General features: G+C 40.7%; 1 protein-coding gene across 1 annotated transcript; it reads left to right on the forward strand.

The window, feature by feature from the left end:
* Positions 1-14434: 14434 nt before the first annotated feature.
* ccn5 (cellular communication network factor 5) lies at positions 14435-19263 on the forward strand. Its single transcript, XM_053318041.1, has 5 exons — positions 14435-14482; positions 15593-15809; positions 16292-16540; positions 17550-17791; positions 18589-19263. The coding sequence occupies exons 1-5, from the start codon at positions 14435-14437 to the stop codon at positions 18874-18876; spliced, it is 1044 nt and encodes a 347-aa protein (XP_053174016.1). The 3' UTR covers positions 18877-19263.
* Positions 19264-19869: the final 606 nt, after the last annotated feature.

A 19869-nucleotide genomic window follows, 5' to 3' on the forward strand; every position in this document is an offset into this window, starting at 1 on the left:
CCAACATCTCCTGAAACTGACCCATTCAGCACCGCGGATGTGTCATGTGTGTCTGACTTTGCTCTTCAAGTTCCACTTCTGTTGCCCAGATATCTGTCATCTGCTGATACAAGTCTTTTTATAGTGCTTTGTAACACTGAGACACATTCCCTTCGGTCATGGCTTTGCAAACCGTGGAGATGTTTTGAGCTTTGTGTTGTGTCTCGGTGAACTAAAAGGGTTCATAAGAGTCCCTTTTTACATATGTTGGTGTTTCTCTCAAAGGATCAGACACAAAAACAATCAGATTTTTTGTAGCTAACTCTGAAATATATGTTATGTAATGATGGTAGTTTCAGTTTCATCTGCAAAGATTTGTTTGTTTTCTGCTCCCAACTAAAACCACAGGAGTGGAAGTAGATTTTTAACCCTTGTGTCATCCTCCCGGGTCAAACTGACCCCGTCTCCTTTGACTGTTCCTTCTTTCCTTTCTTCTTTCCTTACCTCCTTCTCTCTTTCTTTCCTCCCTCCTTTCCTTCCTCCCTCCCTCCCTCCTTTCCTTCCTTCTTCCTTCCTCCCTCCTTCCTCCCTTCTTCCTTCCCTCCTTGCTCCCTCCTTCCTCCCTCCTATCCTTTCTTTTTCCTTCCCTCCCTCCTTCCTCCCTCCTTTCCTTCCTTCTTCCTCCCTCCCTTCCTTCCTTGACTCAAGGACAACAGGAGTGGTTTATTTGTTGTGCTCAAAGCTGATAAATGACATTTAAACAGCTTTGTTGTTTGATATTTAATATCCTGGTTTTTCAGGGTAATCTGCTATTCTATCTGCTATCAGTATTCATCAGATCTACTTTCCACTGAAGTCAAACTTAGAGAGAAAACCTCTTCAAGACTGAACATGTGCAGAGATTTCTTTTCTTTGCCAGTGAAGGATCACCTGATGTCTTTGTTGTTAAGCGCCACCCTGTGGTTGAATATTGTGTTGTTACTGTACTATGCAGCTGCAGCATTTTATTAGCAAGTAATGCATTTTTGGATATATTGTGGTAATGAAAATCTGTCTTCTTTTAATCAGGTGGCTTCTCTTGTCTTTTGTCCTCTACACACACACAAAAAAGCAAACAATAAACCATCCATTATCTGCTTACTGATGTTCAAACAGTCCTGACATTAGTTAATGAAGATAAAAGAGATCATGTAAGAAATTACTCTTGATAATGCATAAATAAAGGAAGGTAGGAAGGACGGTAGAAGGGAGGGAGGAAGGATGGAAGGTAGGAGGGAGGAAGGAGGAAGGAAGGAAGAAGGGAGGAAGGAGGAAGGAAGGAAGGAAGGAAGGAAGGAAGGAAGGAAGGAAGGAAGGAAGGTAGGACGGAAGGTAGGAGGGAGGGAGGAAAGAAGGCAGGAGGGAGGAAGGAAGGAAGGATGGAAGGGAGGAAGAAGGAAGGAAGGAAAGGAGGGAGGAAGGATGGAAGGGAGGAAGAAAGAAGGAGGGAGGAAGGAGGAAGGAAGGAAGGTAGGAGGGAGGGAGGAAAGAAGGAAGGAGGGAGGGAGGAAGGAAGGAAGGATGGAAGGGAGGGAGGAAGAAAGGAAAGGAGGGAGGAAGGATGGAAGGAAGGAAGAAAGGAAGGATGGAAGGGAGGAAGAAAGAAGGAGGGAGAAAGGAAGGGAGGACGACACAAAGGTTAACTATAAATGTGTAGAAGGTAACATTAAACCAGAGGAAGGATGGAAGGGAGGAAGAAGGAAGGAAAGGAGGGGAGGAAAAAAGGTAGGAAGGAAGGTAGGAGGGAGGGAGGAAAGAAGAAACAGACGGGTCAATTTGACTCGGGAGGACATAGGATCCTCCAAAATAAAAGTAACCAATACCAAACACCTGAAACGTATTTTAGTTCATGAGGCCCAGCGTTTTCCTTTCAACCTCCAACATATCAAAGGCAGATTATTCACCCGTCTCTCTTTTGATCTACAGCACTGTATTGATTTCTCGGTGGTCACGTTGGTGGGATGGGTTCGGCTTTCAAACGCTTTTCAGCCTCTATCAGATCAGAGCAGCGTACAGCAGGAGGACGCTCGCTCTGGTGGGTCTTCTATTTGATGTTTTGGATTTTCCCGTTAATCACAGCTGTGGTTTTTATACAAGGCTATAAATACAAACAACCTTCTAATTATTATTTTATACATTAACCCTCCTGTTGTCCTCGAGTCAAGGAAGGAAGGAAGGAAGGGAGGAAGGAAGGAAGAAGGAAGGAAAGGAGGGAGGAAGGGAGGAAAGGAAAGGAAAGGAAAGGAAAGGAAAGAAGGAAGGAAAGGAGGGAGAAAGGGAGAAAGGAAGAAGGAAGGAAAGGGGGGAAGAAGGGAGGAAAGGAAAGAAGGAAGAAGGAAGGAAAGGAGGGAGGGAGGAAGGAAGGAGGGAAGGAAGAAGGGAGGAAAGGAAAAGGACAGAGGAAAGAAAGAGAGAAGGAGGGAGGGAGTGAAGAAGGACGGGAGGAAGGGAGGAAGGAAGGAAGGAAGGAAGGAATGGAGGGAGGAAGGGAGGAAAGGAAAGAAGGAAGAAGGAAGGAAAGGAGGGAGGAAGGAGGGAAGGAAAGAAGGAGGGAAGAAAGGGGGATGGAGGACATCTGTGAGAGAAATGCAAATTACTACTTATATATCCTTTTTATGACTTAAAGGTGGTCAAATTTAAACCTGTAATCAATTTTCACACCTGAGGATTTGCATTGCTTATTCACACATCAAGCAGCAGCATTGATGCATTGATCTCAGTGAGACACAGCCTAGCCCAGAAGCCCTGTATATATAAGACAGCTGCAGCGGCTCACTGGTTCCATCTTAGGGGACAGGTCTCACCCCCTCTATAGTGACTTCCTGCTCCTCCCATCTGGCCGCAGGTACACCGTACCTAGGACCAAAACTAAAAGGCACAGGTCTAGCTTTGTCCCTGCAGCCATCATACATCTTAATAAGAACTAGTGATCCCTTGATGATGGTTGTGGAGTTGATGATGATGATGATGATGAGTGCACTTATGCACTTTATGCCATGCACTTTGAGGGTAGCCACCCTACATATATAATGCACTTTATGAGGCAGCATGGAATGATGATGGGGATGATGATGAATTGTGTAGCTATTTTACTGTTTTCATTTTATTGTATTGTTTTGAATGAATGTCTCTCACAGCGAGCCAAATTTACCTGCGGGTACAAATAAAGAAATCTAATCCAATCTAATCTTAGGCCTAGTCATTTGGTGTCGTGTTTCTGTTCACCTGATGAATGTAAATCCAATTTCACTCTCCTTTAACTCTGTTTTTGTCTCCACCAAATCCAGAGGGAAATATCGACGGTCTCTTTAGCTGCTAAATGTTTAATTCACTACTTTCACCAGCTAGTCACAACCTTTTTTTTGCTGAAAACTATGCTGATTAGAGCAGTGAGATTAAATCAAAAGTGTTTGAGTTAAAAGACATTTAAACTCTTTATAGAGTTGAGGGGAACTACTAGTTATCGGTGAGTTCATTTCTTTAAATAGGCTGTATCATATTGGAAACAGTCACAATACCCACCATGTGTAAACTTCCTGTACAACTTTCCCTAAAAACTCCTGAATTTAAAAGAAAGAAATGTATAAAACAGTACCGTGCAACATTTTGGAGGTTGTAGTTTTGAGGCTATACTGTGTTAATCTGAGAGGTGTTTCTTATATTTTGTCCACCCCATAAAATCATAAAGAACTATCTTCAGTGACAAGAAGAACAAGGAGTCCTGTTACAGATGGTTTGTCCTGATCTCAACATCATAGAGTCAGTTTGGGATTATACGAAGAGACAGAAGCAGCTGAGACGCCAAAAACCACAGAAGAAGAACAAGATGGAGGAACAACAACAACCGACCTGCCGAGTGTTGAGCTATGAGTTTATATTGTTGATATTCTGTTTGTCCTTTTTGTAATGGTGCTGCTCCTCATGCCTTTTAAATTGCCCCTCTGGGACAAATAAAGTGTTTTTGAATTTGAATTGAATTGAATTGAGTACCTGAACAACTGTGTGCAGGTGCACTGAGGAGAACTGCTGCTGCTTTAAAGACAAAGCTGCTCACAACTATAACACTGATTTAATTTAAGTTTAACTTTATATGAAGTTATTAATAAAGAGAAACTAGTCATGGTATTATTTTTGAAAGCATACCCATTATACTTTTTAAACTACATATAATTTTTTTTTAAAAGCATAAGAAGGCAAAAGCCATCATTTAGGCCTGGACCACAGACTGTATATATAAAGATCAACTAAGATGTTTTGGCTCCACTTCTTGATTTACAATCTACACGTTAGATCCTCAAAGAAGCAAAAACATCTGAGGTTAACTGAACCGTGTAACACCTGAACGTAATAAAATGATTATAAATGTTATTAATTAAACCTGAGCTAAAGGTCATGCTATGAAAATGTCTGCCATGAAAGAGGGAAGACAATCATGTGTGTTAATAATTGTTTTAAATATGTCAAAGTTCATGGACAACAATGTCTCGGTTCATGTAAGCTGATGTTAAAGGGGACAGTGTTAGATGACTTTGCAAAAGTAGATAACATATCATGAAATGTAATTGCTGATAAGGAAAACACTGATAAAAAAATAATAATCAGTAACAGTGTTCATGGTTGAGGTCAAGCAGCTATAATGAAACTACCCTTATTTGGCCACTGGAGGTCTCTCTTATCACATTAAAAAAGAGGGTCTTATTCAGGAGCTGTATGTGCATGTTTAAACCTTCAAACCCTCCGTACTGTCTCACAGGAGCAGACTCCTCATCCATGCTGAAGGAGGACCACTCTGCTGCTATTCGTAAAAAACTTCAAATATCAAAGCATTAATCCTGCAAAAACCAAATCATTATATGCAACCAGAAAAAGTAACGTTATCTCCAAAGGGTCTACCATGTGGAGCCCAAACTGCAACAAACAGGACTGCATGTCTTATGAAGAATTCACAGTTTCAGTGTTCTTTGGTCGTATTATTTGGAGGGAAGCTTATTTCATTCAACATCGTGCAGCTTCATTACAATAATCGAAAGAATATTGGTCAGAGTTTCTGTTCCTGCTTTCCTCTATGAGTACCAAAAAACTGTGTTACAGTACAATGCTGAGGTACTTTTTACTTAAATATTTCTATTTTGTGCTACTTTTATTCTTCAAAGTCACTGAATATCAGGACATGTTGCACCTTTTCTGCTATATATATATATATTTTTTTAAATTTTGTTTGGGAAAGGCATTTTCCATCAGGATCAACAGCACAAAAATACAAAATTGGTATTTCCGAAGGACACAGTTCGTGTGGTGAAGGACAGTCCTCCTGGTCCTTCATGAGCATCCATTGTCACTTTCCTGAGAACATGTCCTTATACATTCCAATAAATTAGAAAGGTGTAGCTCATTTACACACATTAACCTTTCTCTTCACTTCTTTTCTGCTATATTTATTGGACAGCTTTAGTTATTTTACACATAGAGATTTTACATTATATAACATGTGATCATTTTAACATAGGAAGCAACTATCCTTAAGTATAGTTTAAATACTTAAGTGAGAACCGCCCCTAACAGCTACCACATCAACATGCTTATTACAATCATAGTGATATATATAATGTATAATAACAATATAACAATCTGAAAGAGGCCATTCAAACTAACAAGTACTCTCACTTTCGATACTTTAAGTTTGCTGCTGATACTTAGATACTCGAGTAAAAGAATCCAGAAGTCTTTGATTTGGAGTTGTGCTTCTTTTACGTCAATAGAAGATAACTGGGAACAGACTGAGTAGATGAAAGAGGCAGCGTCAGAGTCAGATGCCATGTTTGTGCCAGCTCACCCTCATCATCTTTCTTCATTGTGGATAATAACTCATGGATGGATGGCAGAACGCTACATCTGTAATTTTAAGAAACCAGGCTTTTAAAAACGTTTTTAAACACATCTCTAAACATGGTAAACCATTTACCCGAAATTGAACTAAAAAAAAAAATCTAACAAACATTGTGAAAAGTCACAATGCATGCTTGACTGTTTCCAAATGAACGGTGGGAAAACAACAGCACGTCCAGACTACTCCCACGCGTTGGCAGCGGTGACATCATGCCATCATTGAACCATTTCACCTTATAATTTAGCTCTACAATGCTGTGTTGTGTCTAACACGCGCTGTTTATCTCAGTTCAGCTGTGGTCAATCTTTTAAAGCTCATGATCACTGCGCTGCACTCAAAATGTTATTGGTATGGGTCTCTAGAAACTAATTAGAAAATTTAACACAAAAGAATCAGGTCTGTGATGTGGCCCCCTGCTTCCCAGAAAGCAGATAAACTGATCAATCCCGTAAATGTCAGCAGAATTCCTCCTAAATTAGAGGAAATGTTCTTCCAACATTCCCTCATGAGTCATGTGTCATTTGCTGTTATTCTCAGTAGACATCACCAGAAAGCAGGCTGCATAAATAGTCTGCAATTACATCCTGTCTTCATTAAGTTTACCAGAAGAGGCTTGCATGATTAAAAAATCCTCAGTGGTCTTCCTGTGTCTCAGGTGTCTCCAGCTGTCTGCAGAATATATCTTTCCTTTACCTGAAGTTAGTGCACGATCGCAGCTAAAAATATTGACACTGTGTACCCTGGTAGGAAGTGGTTGCCTACATGAGTTGAGTCCTTGTTCCTTATTTATTTGTTGCCATTTATTTTTAGTAACTGAAGCCAGAAATGGATGTGTTGTTGGTTTAGGTGTGTCCACGAGTGCAGGAGGCTATTTCAACTCTGTGTTGCTGCTGCAGCTCTCCATAAACACCTCCTGAACTCAAGCTAGGACAAAAAAAAAAAGAAAAAAAAAAAGAAGAAGTTTATGTAATGGTGAGGATGATATAATAAAATCCAAAGTAAGGGTCAAGTCAATAACACATCAACAACAGCAAGTCCTAACTCTGAATACGGTCTCTATAAAGACAAACAAAAACTCTCCACTGAAAATATAAATATAAGTGAGAAGAATGGGAGGAAAAAAAAATCCTATTTAACTTTTATAAGGAGGAGGCTTTTTAGCACTATAATTTGAGTCCAAACCAAACTCACCCGTGAAACCATACAGCATAAAGGGAACATACGTACATTTCCAGATTTGTATTTTGGAGTTCTACTTGAATATCTTTGCATCTTTGCATGATTTACAATAAAAAAAACTCCTTATTCATCTTATATTGCAGGGGCGTCAAACATGCGGCTCGCGGGCCAGATACGGCCCACCGAGGGGTGCGATCCGGCCCACTTGCCATCCTGTGTTCTTTTCCTTCCCACCTTCCTTCCTTCCTTCCTTCCTTCCTTCCTTCCATCTGTCCTTCCTACCTTCCTTTTTTCCTTCCTTCCTTCCTTCCTTCCTTTCTTCCCTCTGTCCTTCCTTCCACCTGTCCTTCCTCCCTTCCTTTTTCCTTTCTTCATTCCTTCGTTCCTTTCTTCCTTCTGTCCTTCCTTCCACCTGTCCTTCCTCCCTTCCTTTTTTCCTTACTTCGTTCCTTCCTTCCTTCCTCCCTCCCTTCCTTCTGTCTGTCTGTCCGTCCTTCACTGTCTGTCTTTCCTTCCTTCGCTTCTTATTTCCTTCCTTCCTTCCTTCCTTCCTTCCTTCCTTCCTTCCTTCCTTCCTGCCTTCCTTCCTTCCATCTTTTTAATGATCCGGCCCACATGAGATCAGATTGGTCTGTATGTAGCCCTTAAATGAAAATGAGTTTGACACCTCTGTTATATTGGCTCTTTATGTAGACCCTCAGTTCAGCCTCTGTGTGAAAGAGGGCATTTTATCTCCTGTCTCTTTAAGGCTCCTGTTTCCTTTGAGTAAGTTATCATCCATCCCTCGGTTTATGATACAACATGTGATGCTGTACAGATAGTTGTTTCTACCTCCGCTGATACATCGGTCAGTGCAGCTGTCATGATGAGCGGGTGTGAATCAGTGTCTGGACCCTCTGTGCTTTTCTTTTGTCGCTGTAGACACGGCAGTGACCTCGACCCCGTGTACGTCATGAGGCGACCTTTGGTCAGGACGACGTCCTCATCGTCGGCTCTGGGTGTTCCTGTGGGAACACTGTGGAATTTTCACACATCGAGCAGGAATGCCGGGAATTTTAGGTGTCATTTTAGGAAAAACATTTTGACTGTTGCAAGAGTTATACATGTTAGAAGAGCCCTGGTGTGTGTGTGTGTGTGTGTGTGTGTGTGTGTGTGTGTGTGTGTGTGTGTGTGTGTGTGTGTGTGTGTGTGTGTGTGTGTGTGTGTGTGTCTGTGTGTCTATGTGTGTGTCTGTGCGTGTCTTCTGCTACAGCTGCTTACATCTGGACCACATCTCGACACATGAATCATATTATAGAAGCATTATTAAACACATGCAAAAAAAAAGCCTTACACAATCAGATCTTTAATGAAAAAGAAAAAAACTTCCTCTGACAAGCTTCATTTTGTGGTTTTCAATTCAGTCCTAGGACATTTTTAGGCTTTTAGTGAGGAATTTAGGTAATTACTGTATTTAGTCTCTGGCTGAGCGGTTAGGTGGAATTAAATCATGTCTCAGTTCCATATTTTGGAAATATTTAAATGACTCATTACAATTGAATATGTGTATTACGTAACATAACAGAGGTGCACCTGTAGTATTTCCTCTGTAGTTTCACAAGAATGAATTTCAGAGGAAACACCTGGACATCTGAGGTACTTTAACTGCTGCTTAGTATGTTATGTAAATGTTAGACAAACTTTCCATCTGCTTGAACATTTAGCTCTTCATCTTTGTATTTTCCTCCCTATTAAAAGTTTTATGACCAAGATGTTTAAAAAGGCTCTTACTCTGCTTTGCAGGCTACCGCCCAGATACACACCGGTGTCTTGTAGGAAAATGGATGACTTAAGGGCCCTGTTCAGTCATGTTTTAAAATATATTAAAAAATAGTTTACCTTGCATAATAATTTATGTCCCGACCAAAAATGTTCAATCAACTCGTTAGAAATTATTCAAATTACGTCTACTCCTTCTCTGTCTCACTTGTTGCTTCCTGGACCACGATTGGCTCCAAACCACTTGTGAAGTCCACAAATCGTACTCATAATTATTTTTCCCTCTTTAGCAGATGAATGTAAAAACATCCCTCTAGTGTCAATCTGCACATTCATCATTAAGCAAAGTAAAGCTAAAACATCCAGCTGAAGTAACACGAAGAAATTATAATTTTTGAGTAATGGACGACTCAAAACTTCTTATTTACATGACAGATCTAACTTGAACTCACAAGCCAATATTAATCAAAGACGACATTATCTACAGTCGCTGCAAGAGGAAACTATTTGACTCTGAGGTGTGTTGAAGGAGACTCCTAAGGGAAAGACGGAAGCGAAGCAGACAGAGCAGACACAGTCCACTTTGGGTGTTTATTGTGTTTTGAATGGAGGACGGCTCCGTCTGTGACCTCTACAGGGTGTGGTGGTGATCCAGTGATGCCCGTCCCGTCATGACACCACATATCCAAAAACCTTACTGGAATAATGAGTCAGTATAACTGAGTACATCAACAGCATGAACAGACAACAGCACACACACACATGCTTTTTGACTTAAGGCTTCAGAGTTGGCTCACTTGCATGTTTTTTGCTATTTCTGACTGTTCCAGCAGTCATGACTAATCTGCCTTCTTCACTGAGAGGATACCTGCAGATCTGGCAGAGCCAACCTGCCGATGACCGGAAAACTTTCAGCGACACATGCTGCCAAAACCTCAGACACTAATTACCAAGTGCATTTGGAGCTGCCCTGTGTGTTATGTGTCAAATATTGTCCTGTGAGAAGATTTGAGTATTATTTGTGGCTGTTACGGACCACTGTGTGCTTACACTGGGTCACACTCAGGCACCACCCAAACCCACAAACTGGCAGACTTGAATATTGTCTGGGCACGCTGAGGTCAAAATGTTGGGGGTACGAAAATGCTCTTGTCGGAGAAAGCACTGACCAAGAGCTTGTTGAATGTTATTTGGCCAAAAAATCAACTCCATAGATAAATCAGACACACACATTTAAACATGTTATATAAGTTTACTAGTTTGGCCCAGACTGAAATATTTAATTCACTGGCTGTGGATGGACTGACATTAAATTTTGTACCAAATTTCCTGTAGTGCCACCATGAGGTTCACATTAGTGTTTTATGTGGATATTTTTAGATGGCTTGCCCTGAATTTGAAAAGGCTACTCATGTTCCCTTCAGGATTAATTTAATTCACTTTTTAATCATTTTAATCACCAAATACCTGCAAAATTAATGACATTGTATTGCATCGTATTGTATTGTATCGTATCATATGATGAGATGAGATGAGTTTACATTAGATTGAATTTCATTGGATTGGTTGCCATGAAATTAGGCACAGATATTCATATTTCCATCTGGAGTAATTGTAATAACATTGGTGATCCTCTAATATTTCCTGTTGCATCATTATCAAGTCAAAATCATTTGCCAAACAGAGCTTTACAGAGCTGTTAGCATGGCTGTTGACTCTTACTTGTGATGAATATCAAAAGCAACACCTCAAAAGTAGTACTGAAGCTTTTAGTCTCTTTAATCCACACAGACTCCAACCTCTATACTATAATCACTATCATCAGTCTGTCAGTAGCATCTCCTGAGGAGCTAAGACGACCAGCTAAACTGTCTTTGCCAAGCTGTCTGATACTGTATCAGAAACTCACTGGAAAAAATGTGCCTACACAGAAACCAGGAAGCTCATAGTCACAGTTGTCCTCGATCAGTCACTACAGATACCATTAATAAGTTCACAGCACATAAACCACAGAAGATTTGTGAGAGCTGTCTGTGGAGATTAGGCCTACACAACGGGTGCCAGAGAATTAAAAGAAACAAATCAACACAGACTTGGTGTTTTTAAAAAAAATGAAGGGGGTCCCAAAGTGATGAGTGAAGTGATGAGTCAGCGTGGATCAAATGAAAGCAGACCTTTACCGTAGATTGTAGGCATGAAAGAAACGCTTGAAAAAAACAACCTCTAGTAACCAGATGTGATTTAATACCACTGTTTAACTGCCAAAAGCTCCAGAAGACAAATAACTTGTAAACTCTGCTCACAATAGTAACAGTTACCAAGCTGAAAACAGAAAAACAAGAATGAATTTATGAACCTATGAGAGAGACAAAGGTTTCAGATCATGCAGAGCATTTAGAGAGAGCACCTTATGCCTGACTGAATATGGTGAAATTGACCCTGTCGCTTGAGACAAGGGGTAATTATTTCTGTCTTTCTCATGGAAGAAATCTCAGTATAACTTTAGCCGCTGCTGTTATTACAGGAACAGACCACTGACTAACAGACCTCTGACTGGCACCGTTACAATTAGGGAATTTGTTAGCGTAAAGATTATGTCATGTCTTGGACAGACGGAAGCATTACACCCTTTCAACATCTGGCGATCATGCGTCTTATATCACCTCCCAAGTTGGTTATAACAACTGGACTTGAATAAGTCTCAAACGCTAATTAGATCCATGTGGTCCTAGTCTGATTTATTTTTAACAACTTCTAATATCTATCAGTGATTTTACTTGGTGGATGTCAGCAATTTCAACAAATTACAGAAAAATATGTCAACTATAGAGTCTGAAATTGATATTTGTTCCTCCCCCTTGTGGCAGCCTCTGGATTTTCATTAAGTGAAATGTTACTGTTTGATTTCACTGTGAATTGAATCTAAGCATATCAGAGCACAACAACAAGTTTTCACATCTGTAAATGTAATTTAAGCTCTGCATACCTTCAGCAGAGTGTCACCTCAGAGTATCTTGATAGCAGCCTGACTCGACAGTGTATTACGTGCTACTTCCACATTTTTGCTCCGAAGTGACAGATTTGGTGGAGCGGTTTTCTTTCCTCTCTGCACTTAGATCAATGCATTCTTTCCTAACATTTACAGGACAAATAATATTTTCCTTACTTTGCCATGCAGTTTTATGCATGCATGAATCAACAAGGGATCCAGTGGGATTTTCCTACATACCATCACATACCAAAACAATATTCACTCAAGACTGAAAGGGGCTCATTGTACAGGAGTTTGGGGTTTCTTCAACAGAGAAGTGTCTAGTGTTAGAGTGATACTTTACTGTCTGGGAGCTTTCAAACATCTGTGAGCTTTCTGGGAAAATGAGTCGAGCCTTCTCTGCCTCTCTAGGTTTGCATTGGCAGATATGATTTCACTGTGACTGATACTGGCTGCAGTTGTTGATGTTATGACTTGTCTATATCCTTTTCACACAGCAGTTGATCATAGACAAGCATAGTCAGTCTACAACAGTATTCATGCAATGTGTCCTATCAAGTATGTTTAAGATCAGTCAAGATCTTGTTGTATTGGATGTAACATTCAGAACTTTAAACACTGAAAATAATAATCTAAGACAGCTTCAGTGAGCTTTATTTGTCATTTACTATGGTACGAGGTCCTCTCTACAAACTACGGTATGTCATAATACAATCCTTCCAGCTTCAGTCATTCTTGGAGAGCACGGAAAACACATGTAGAGGTGGCCAGGAAAGAATAGTTTTCAGAGAAAGCTGAAACTGAGGCCTTGCAGGACATCTAGACTAGCTGGCCACCTGGAGGCCACCTGCCAGGACACACATACTTTCCTCTTTTCTCTATCTTTCTGTCTGTCTCCTTCTATTTATAACTACCATGTCTTTACCACCCAACGTAGCTCTGAAACAAACGGCTGAAATGTTGAAATGCAGAAATCTGGTGTTGCTTTTGATGGAATTCCTTTGATCATGAATAGCTTAAATCCTGTTTAAGTGACTGCAATCCTTTTTACTTTTCTTGTGTTTATATTCAAGCACATTGTAGTTGACAGCATCACTGTAATATGCTTCATTTATCTCTTTGCGTGGACATTTTTGGCTCTATGGACGGCAATGTCGATCAGTCTGTTTGTCCAAGACTTTGATCCAGACTCAAATTTCTCAACAACGACTCTTACATTGCTGTAAAATTAGGTACAGACATTTTTGTTCTCCAGAGGATGAAGCCTCCTGACTGTGATGATTATTGGACTTTTCTCCTCAAGCACTACCTCAAGGTTCATTTTTAAGGTTTTGAATAAAGTGTCTCGACAACTATTGAATGGATTTTTAATTAAATTTGGTACAGCCATTCTTTTCCCCCTCAGGATGAATTGTAGATAGTCCTTTCCTTTTTCCTCTAGCGAAAGACCTACCATCAGGTCAAAAGTTTAGTTTGCCAAAAATGGTCAACAAATAACTTCCTAAACCCTGAGAGATTACATTTTTTGACCTTATGCTGACTGCTCATGAGACAGGACTTTGAGGGCTCCAGGCTTACCTGTACTTTGTGTTCAGAGCTAATTAGCAAATGTTAGCATGCTTAGACTATGGTGAACACAGTAAATGTTATACATGCTAATCATCAGCATTTTAATATTGCCATTGTGAGCATTAGCATTCAAATCAAAACATGCCAGAGCTCAACCTCGCACAGCCTCTTTTGGATAATCACAACAGCAACAAACATACTGAATGGTTTAATGAAGATGACAGTTTACAGCGTGCACTGTAAATCCTGAGCTGAATCAGTCTCATTGTCTGCACTGCTGCCTCTGCAGTAACTATTCAGTAATGAAGCAGCTCAGTTTGTTTCCAGGTCCCTATTTGAATTCCCTTCATTGGAAAGCTTTCCTCTCACAATACAAGAGATCACCATGATTCAAGTTCATGCCAACCTCAGACATGCTGCCCTAACACCAGGGAAACCACAGGGAAGAGGAGGATTAAATCTCTTTTAAGTCTGGCTTCAGAAGTATTTTAGGTCTCGGGATGAAAAAATTAAATAGTGGAAATATCTGCTTTATATTCGTCCTTTCAAAAGATCAGCTACTATATCTGACTGACCATACAGTGAAGCAGCAGCTTGCAAAAACATCAGTGAGATAAAATCTCACCAACTTAACTCTGAGTCGTCACCACAAAAGCCCTGGAGGTTGTTTGACTTATAGACAACTGGGTTTATGTATTTTTCTCCCCTCAGCTCATGTTAAGCTGTGTAAACTTAGAACGCCACAAGACTGGAAAGAGAGGGAGGAGAGGAAAAAGAGGGGAAAGAGTGAAGTTGGAGGGGGGCTAGTGTATGTGTGTGTGTGTCTGGAAGTGGAAATGGGCAGCAGGGAGGAGGAATGTGAAACATTTCTGATGCTGCTCCAGTGGCTGTTTACACGGTAGTCAGCCCGTGACATCAGAGTCCAGACTTTATAAATGTCAGCAGGCGCAAGAATGAGCAGTTAGCAAACAGCTGCACTGTTAGCACCACATCGTCACACAGGTTTAGAGAGACGGACTGAGCTCGCCCCCATGGACTGTGTGATAGCTTTGGCTGTGCTGCTGTGTGTGGCTACACAGGTGAGGCCTGTTCCTGCTTGTTTATACTAGTTACTTCTGAATGAGATTATTCAAACAATGAAGCTGTGATTTTTCTTGGCTCATTTTATTGTTACTAGATTGCTCAATATTGTGGGAGAGATGATAGAAACAGAGCCTTAGTGTGGTCAATTCATCATTAATGACAGTTATTTCATGTGTGTGCCAGATGAGAGGTGATGTGCTTGTCTTGATTTGAAAGGAAGTGATCATAGCCATCATATCTTGACAGAAATAGGTTTACAGGCAGATCTGTGTTCAAGATATGCAAATATGATATTTAAAAAAAGGTAGTGCTGCAACTAATGACTGTTTTCATGATCAATTAATCTGCCAATTGTTTTCTTGATTAATGGATTCCTTGTTAGTTTTTTTTTGTGATTTTTGACATTTGATAAACCAAACAAGGAATAATGAAAATAATATCTTTGGATTTGGTTGAACAAAACAAGACATTTGATGATTTGATCACCTATGTCTTACTTTGTTCAACCAGACCCAAATATATTATTAAAAAATAGGAAATCCTCACAATTGAGAGGTTGGAACTAGAGATTTTCTTCATTTTTTATGAAATAATGACTTGAATGATGGATTTATTGCTGAATTGATGCTGATTCATTACATTTCAGGCCAAAAATATACTTGATTACTCATAATCATGTTTACATGCAGCACCAGTCAAAAGTTTGTACACACTTTCACATTCAGGAAGGTGTGTCCAAACTTCTGACTGGTGCTGTAACTCTTAAGACACCAAGTTCAAGGAAACACTTTTTTCTTCTTCATTATCATCTTGCTCGTTGTTTTAAAGCTGATAAACAGTAAATAAATAATCTATACTGTACTTGTTGTGTATACTGTATGTATGTTTATAGATTTACAGTAGAGGAGGATTATCTATAAAACACATGGAGGGCTATATTTGATGATCTGTGTGTTGGCTCTGTCAGATACATGAGGGCTAATTGAAAACAGTGATGTGGCTTGACAGTGTTGGATACTGATGTGCAGCATACGTCAGAAAATACCAATAATATTTTGTGTACTCCTTCACATAATACGCATATCTAACTTGTCCTGTCCCTGCAGGTGTTGTGCCAGCTGTGTGACAGGCCCTGCCTTTGCCCCGGTCCTGTCCCCCAGTGTCCCACAGGAGTCCCGTTGGTGCTGGATGGCTGCCGATGCTGCCAGGTGTGTGCCCGGCAACGAGGCGAACCCTGCACCGAGATGTTTCCCTGCGACAGCCAGAGAGGACTGCAGTGTGACTACAGTGCCAGCTTCCCTGGGAACCCTGGGGAGTGTGTCGGTGAGTGCCTCTTCTAACGAGCAAACAAGCAGGCCCATGTCTGTGTGGGTGAGACAGAGTGGAGGACGTGATAGAGCCTCAGTCAGCGTGCATGAGCGGCACAAACAGACAGTTAATGTTTAGAGTCTGCTCAGCCGAGCGGGACTGCTATTTCCAGAGCTGCTGTTGACACATTTTACTCTAATGACTACCCTTTGAGCATGATAGATTGCAGAGAGAACACTCATGGCTTGAAAAACAGACTCAGTTTTCTCAGTAGAGAAGCCTGTTTTCCTATAAAACTACATAACCATTGGCAGGGACAGCCGCTCCTGTGTCCTCTCTCTCATTTTCCTATACTGTGTCCCCCTGCATCCATCCACCTCCCCCCCTCTCCTCACCAAACAAGATCCTCTCACTTCCTGATTAAGTTTCCCACATCAATCCAAGGTGCAGGAGTGGTTGAGGAAGTTAACGCGGTGTCTGTGCTGTGTATCCTACAGGTCAGGAGGATCTGGGCTGTGAGGTCAACGGCATCACTTACCAGGAGGGCCAGTCCTTTCAACCCTCCTGTGACACCTACTGCCACTGTAGAGGTGGAGGGGTGGTATGTGTGCCAGCTTGTCCCCTGACCGGCCGTCTCCCCACCCCGGATTGTCCTAATCCACAATTTGTCCGGCTACCGGGGAAGTGCTGCAAGGAATGGGTGTGTGAAAACCTTGAGAACACAGTCATTCAAGATGCCATCACAGGTAAAATCCACAGGTGGAACCCTTAAAAGGAGGAACACAAAGTTCTCTCATGCAAGTGTTTATTTGTGTTTGAAAGGAGATTACTAGCAGCAGTAGAGAGTAGAGTTTAAAGGAATAGCTTGACATTTAAGTAAATAAGTTAATTCCCTTTTTTTGTCATGAGAAGATTGATATAACTCTTGTATAAGACCCCCACCACAAAAGGAAGTGAGTGCATTTCCCAAAATCACAAACTACTCCATTAAAGTTAATCCTGATGCCATAAATCACCATATGTCACTGGATTCCCCAATTACAATTGTTGCTCAGTGATTACCAGTTTGTATGGCAACATAATACTTCATTTATATGAGGTTTGTCACTGGTGGTCATGTCTGGAAGTTTTTACTGCAACATTTTGAATTAAAGTGGGGTGTGTCTAGCCAAAAGGAAAACTCCCAAAGTCCAAATATAACTCACATTTCTTTGGAAAAGTCAAAACATTTTTGCTTGTTGCACAGTTACCAAGGTCCCTAGTTCATAACAACAACCACATCTGTGCAAAAATTAAACACATGAAGCCATGTGGACATTACATTACTCCATTAAAAGGGTAATTTGTGTGTGCATGTGCGTGCGTGTGTGTGTATGAGAGAAAGAGAGAGAGAGAGAGAGACAGAAAGAGAATGGGCTTTAGGGACATGAAGCCACTTTAAAAACATGTGGAATTCCAAACAATGTCTGAGTCAAACTACGTTATGAGAACAGGGATGGAACATTTTGTTCTTGGATACAGAACCTGCTATGTCATGCCTGAAGATCAGCTGATTATTATGACTTATGCATATTAGTTTTGGGTGGAACAAAAGCTTACAACTCAATCCAATACTTTGAATTTGTATAATTCACAAAAATTCAAACAATCAGATGGAAGTGAATCACTACTGGAAGTGAATCACTGAGGTGAATGAGTTCATTGTCTGAATTTAGTTCTCATTCATTTCTTATCTTATTTAATTCTTTCCTCTAGCCATGAGACCCAGCAGGCTGTGGCCAAGTCTCCCAAGGGATCACCATCTAAACAAACTGGTCCCACATACTCCCACCTGTATAGAGCAAAGCACCAAGTGGAGTGCCTGTTCCCAGAGTTGTGGGGCTGGGGTCTCCACACGGGTTTCTAATCAGAATCCAGCCTGCAAGCTGCAAATGGAGACTCGACTTTGCAAAGTGAGGCCTTGCCATAAAGTCCTGCCTGGTCCGAGGAAACCCATGGTGAGCCTTGCTTCTACTGCCTGTCTATTATGTCCCTTACATGTCCAGTCATGGGACATAGAAAATGTTTTTTGTTTGTGCAGCTTTTTTTGAATATTAGTCTCTAAAATCATAAATATAACACAATGACACAAAACACAAACAATGTTTTCAGAGATTATTATATACACACATCTGCATAATACAACTATCTGCATGACTAGATACAACAAGGAGTAAGCAAAAATATGTGTTTATGTGATTGTGGTGAAGTTAAAACAATGCAATTTTTAAAATATTTCTCAAACTCAGAGCTGATGTGCACAACTAAATATAAAATTAAAGGTATCATGTGGAGTTTTTGACCACTAGTAGTGCTATGGATCACTGTTCCTACTCTTTATCCTGAATTCTTATAAGCATGCAGGTGATCTGATCAACAACCCTGCCTGCTTCATGCTTTTCCTCTGATCAACAGCTGGTGGCAGTAACACACCACCAAACATAGCAATGTGCTAACAGAAGCAGAAAAGACTGCAAATAGCATGGATATAAACAATGTCCAATTTAAAATATATATCTAACCCTAACCCTACCTTCCTCTTTAGCAACTCTGTAGCTCAGATGTGTTTATATTATGGTCAATTGCAGGTCAAAAGTATTATGGAGTCTTATGTAAAATAAATAAATAAATGTTCTTTGATGTCTAAAAAAGTGACTTTTCATTAACTGTGTGTGTGTGTGTGTGTGTGTGTGTGTGTGTGTGTGTGTGTGTATGTGTGTGTGTGTGTGTGTGTTCTTGCATCCTCTTTTTCCAGTGGGGACAGCAGGGACAGTGCAAGGCCAGCTACGCGTCACCGGGGCCCATTCGGCTCGTTCACCAGGGCTGCTACAGCACTCGTACCTACCAGCTCCGGTACTGTGGACAGTGTACCAACTCCCGCTGCTGCATGCCTTACCACACCACCACTGCTGAGGTGACCTTCCGCTGCCCGACCGGCAGACTGCTACAGCGAGCTGTGATGATGATCCACTCGTGTGTCTGCAATAACAACTGCCCCTACGCACCGTACACTAACCCTGCTCTTTGGGGATACCGGCCTTGATTCACTGATAACATGTCAGACTTCACTGACTGATTCTTCATCTCTGAAACTTGCCACACATGTGGAACGGACATTGAGAGAAACTTGATGTATCACCAGGTGGATCCAAATAGGCATTCTCAATGGACTTTGAAAGAGAAAATGACATTGTAGATTTAAAAAAAAAAACTGTGATTGAGTGTGTGGGGTGAATCTTGATCTTCACACACATCCTCTGTCTGCACTTATTCACAACTCCAGCACCTTGGAAAGCCAATATACTGGTGTTTTGAGCTTATCCAAGATGCAAATGATACAAATCAAACTTTACTACATAGCACTTTTCAAAACAGAAGTTGCAAAGTGCTTTACAGCAAGAAGAAAAGGGAAATAGGAAGATAGGGGAGATAGGGAAGACAATATATAAGTATGAAAGGTTATTAAACCAAGAAAAGGAACAAGTTGGTTTCAAAATAAGATGTGCACTGATTTGGCTTCTTTGAGAGTTTGCATGATCACGTTTATAGTTTTCAGCATTGACTATGAAACAGCATCCAAATGTCCCTCCTGTGAGGATCTGTGGCTTCTCACAGAGGTCAGAGGGCAACAACAACCTCCTTTAAATACACAGGTACCTGAACATGTAATCAAAGGTTATGTTTCAAAATCAGTCCTCCAGGATACACGGATCAGGTGCAGAGAAACAAAAAATTTTGCAATGTGTGATATATGTTATATTTCTGCTAAAAAAACAACCTTGCTGCAGAGTTCTGCACCTGTTGGCGTCGAGAAATAGATTTGTTTGAACAGGCGAACAAAGTGTGACGTGACAAAGGCATGGCTGTCTTTTTCTAAATGTTTATGTTGAATGACAGTTCTGATTCATGCAGTGAATGCTCATTAGTTCCTTGGTTAGAAAGCAGGATGGAAGATTTCATGTGGACACGGTCAGGTTCAAAAATAATCCCAATACTGGATTTAACATTTTGGGAATTGTTTAAACTGTTATTTTGC

This window comes from Scomber japonicus, chromosome 4, assembly GCF_027409825.1.
Source record: "Scomber japonicus isolate fScoJap1 chromosome 4, fScoJap1.pri, whole genome shotgun sequence".
In the NCBI taxonomy this organism is placed as follows: domain Eukaryota; kingdom Metazoa; phylum Chordata; class Actinopteri; order Scombriformes; family Scombridae; genus Scomber; species Scomber japonicus.

Bases quoted from the DNA above. Each gene is read 5' to 3' on its own strand.
- ccn5 (XM_053318041.1), top strand. From the start codon at position 14,435: ATGGACTGTGTGATAGCTTTGGCTGTGCTGCTGTGTGTGGCTACACAG. The intron at 15,810-16,291 runs GTGAGTGCCTCT...TGTATCCTACAG, and splicing joins GAACCCTGGGGAGTGTGTCG to GTCAGGAGGATCTGGGCTGT. The intron at 17,792-18,588 runs GTGAGCCTTGCT...CTCTTTTTCCAG, and splicing joins CTGGTCCGAGGAAACCCATG to TGGGGACAGCAGGGACAGTG.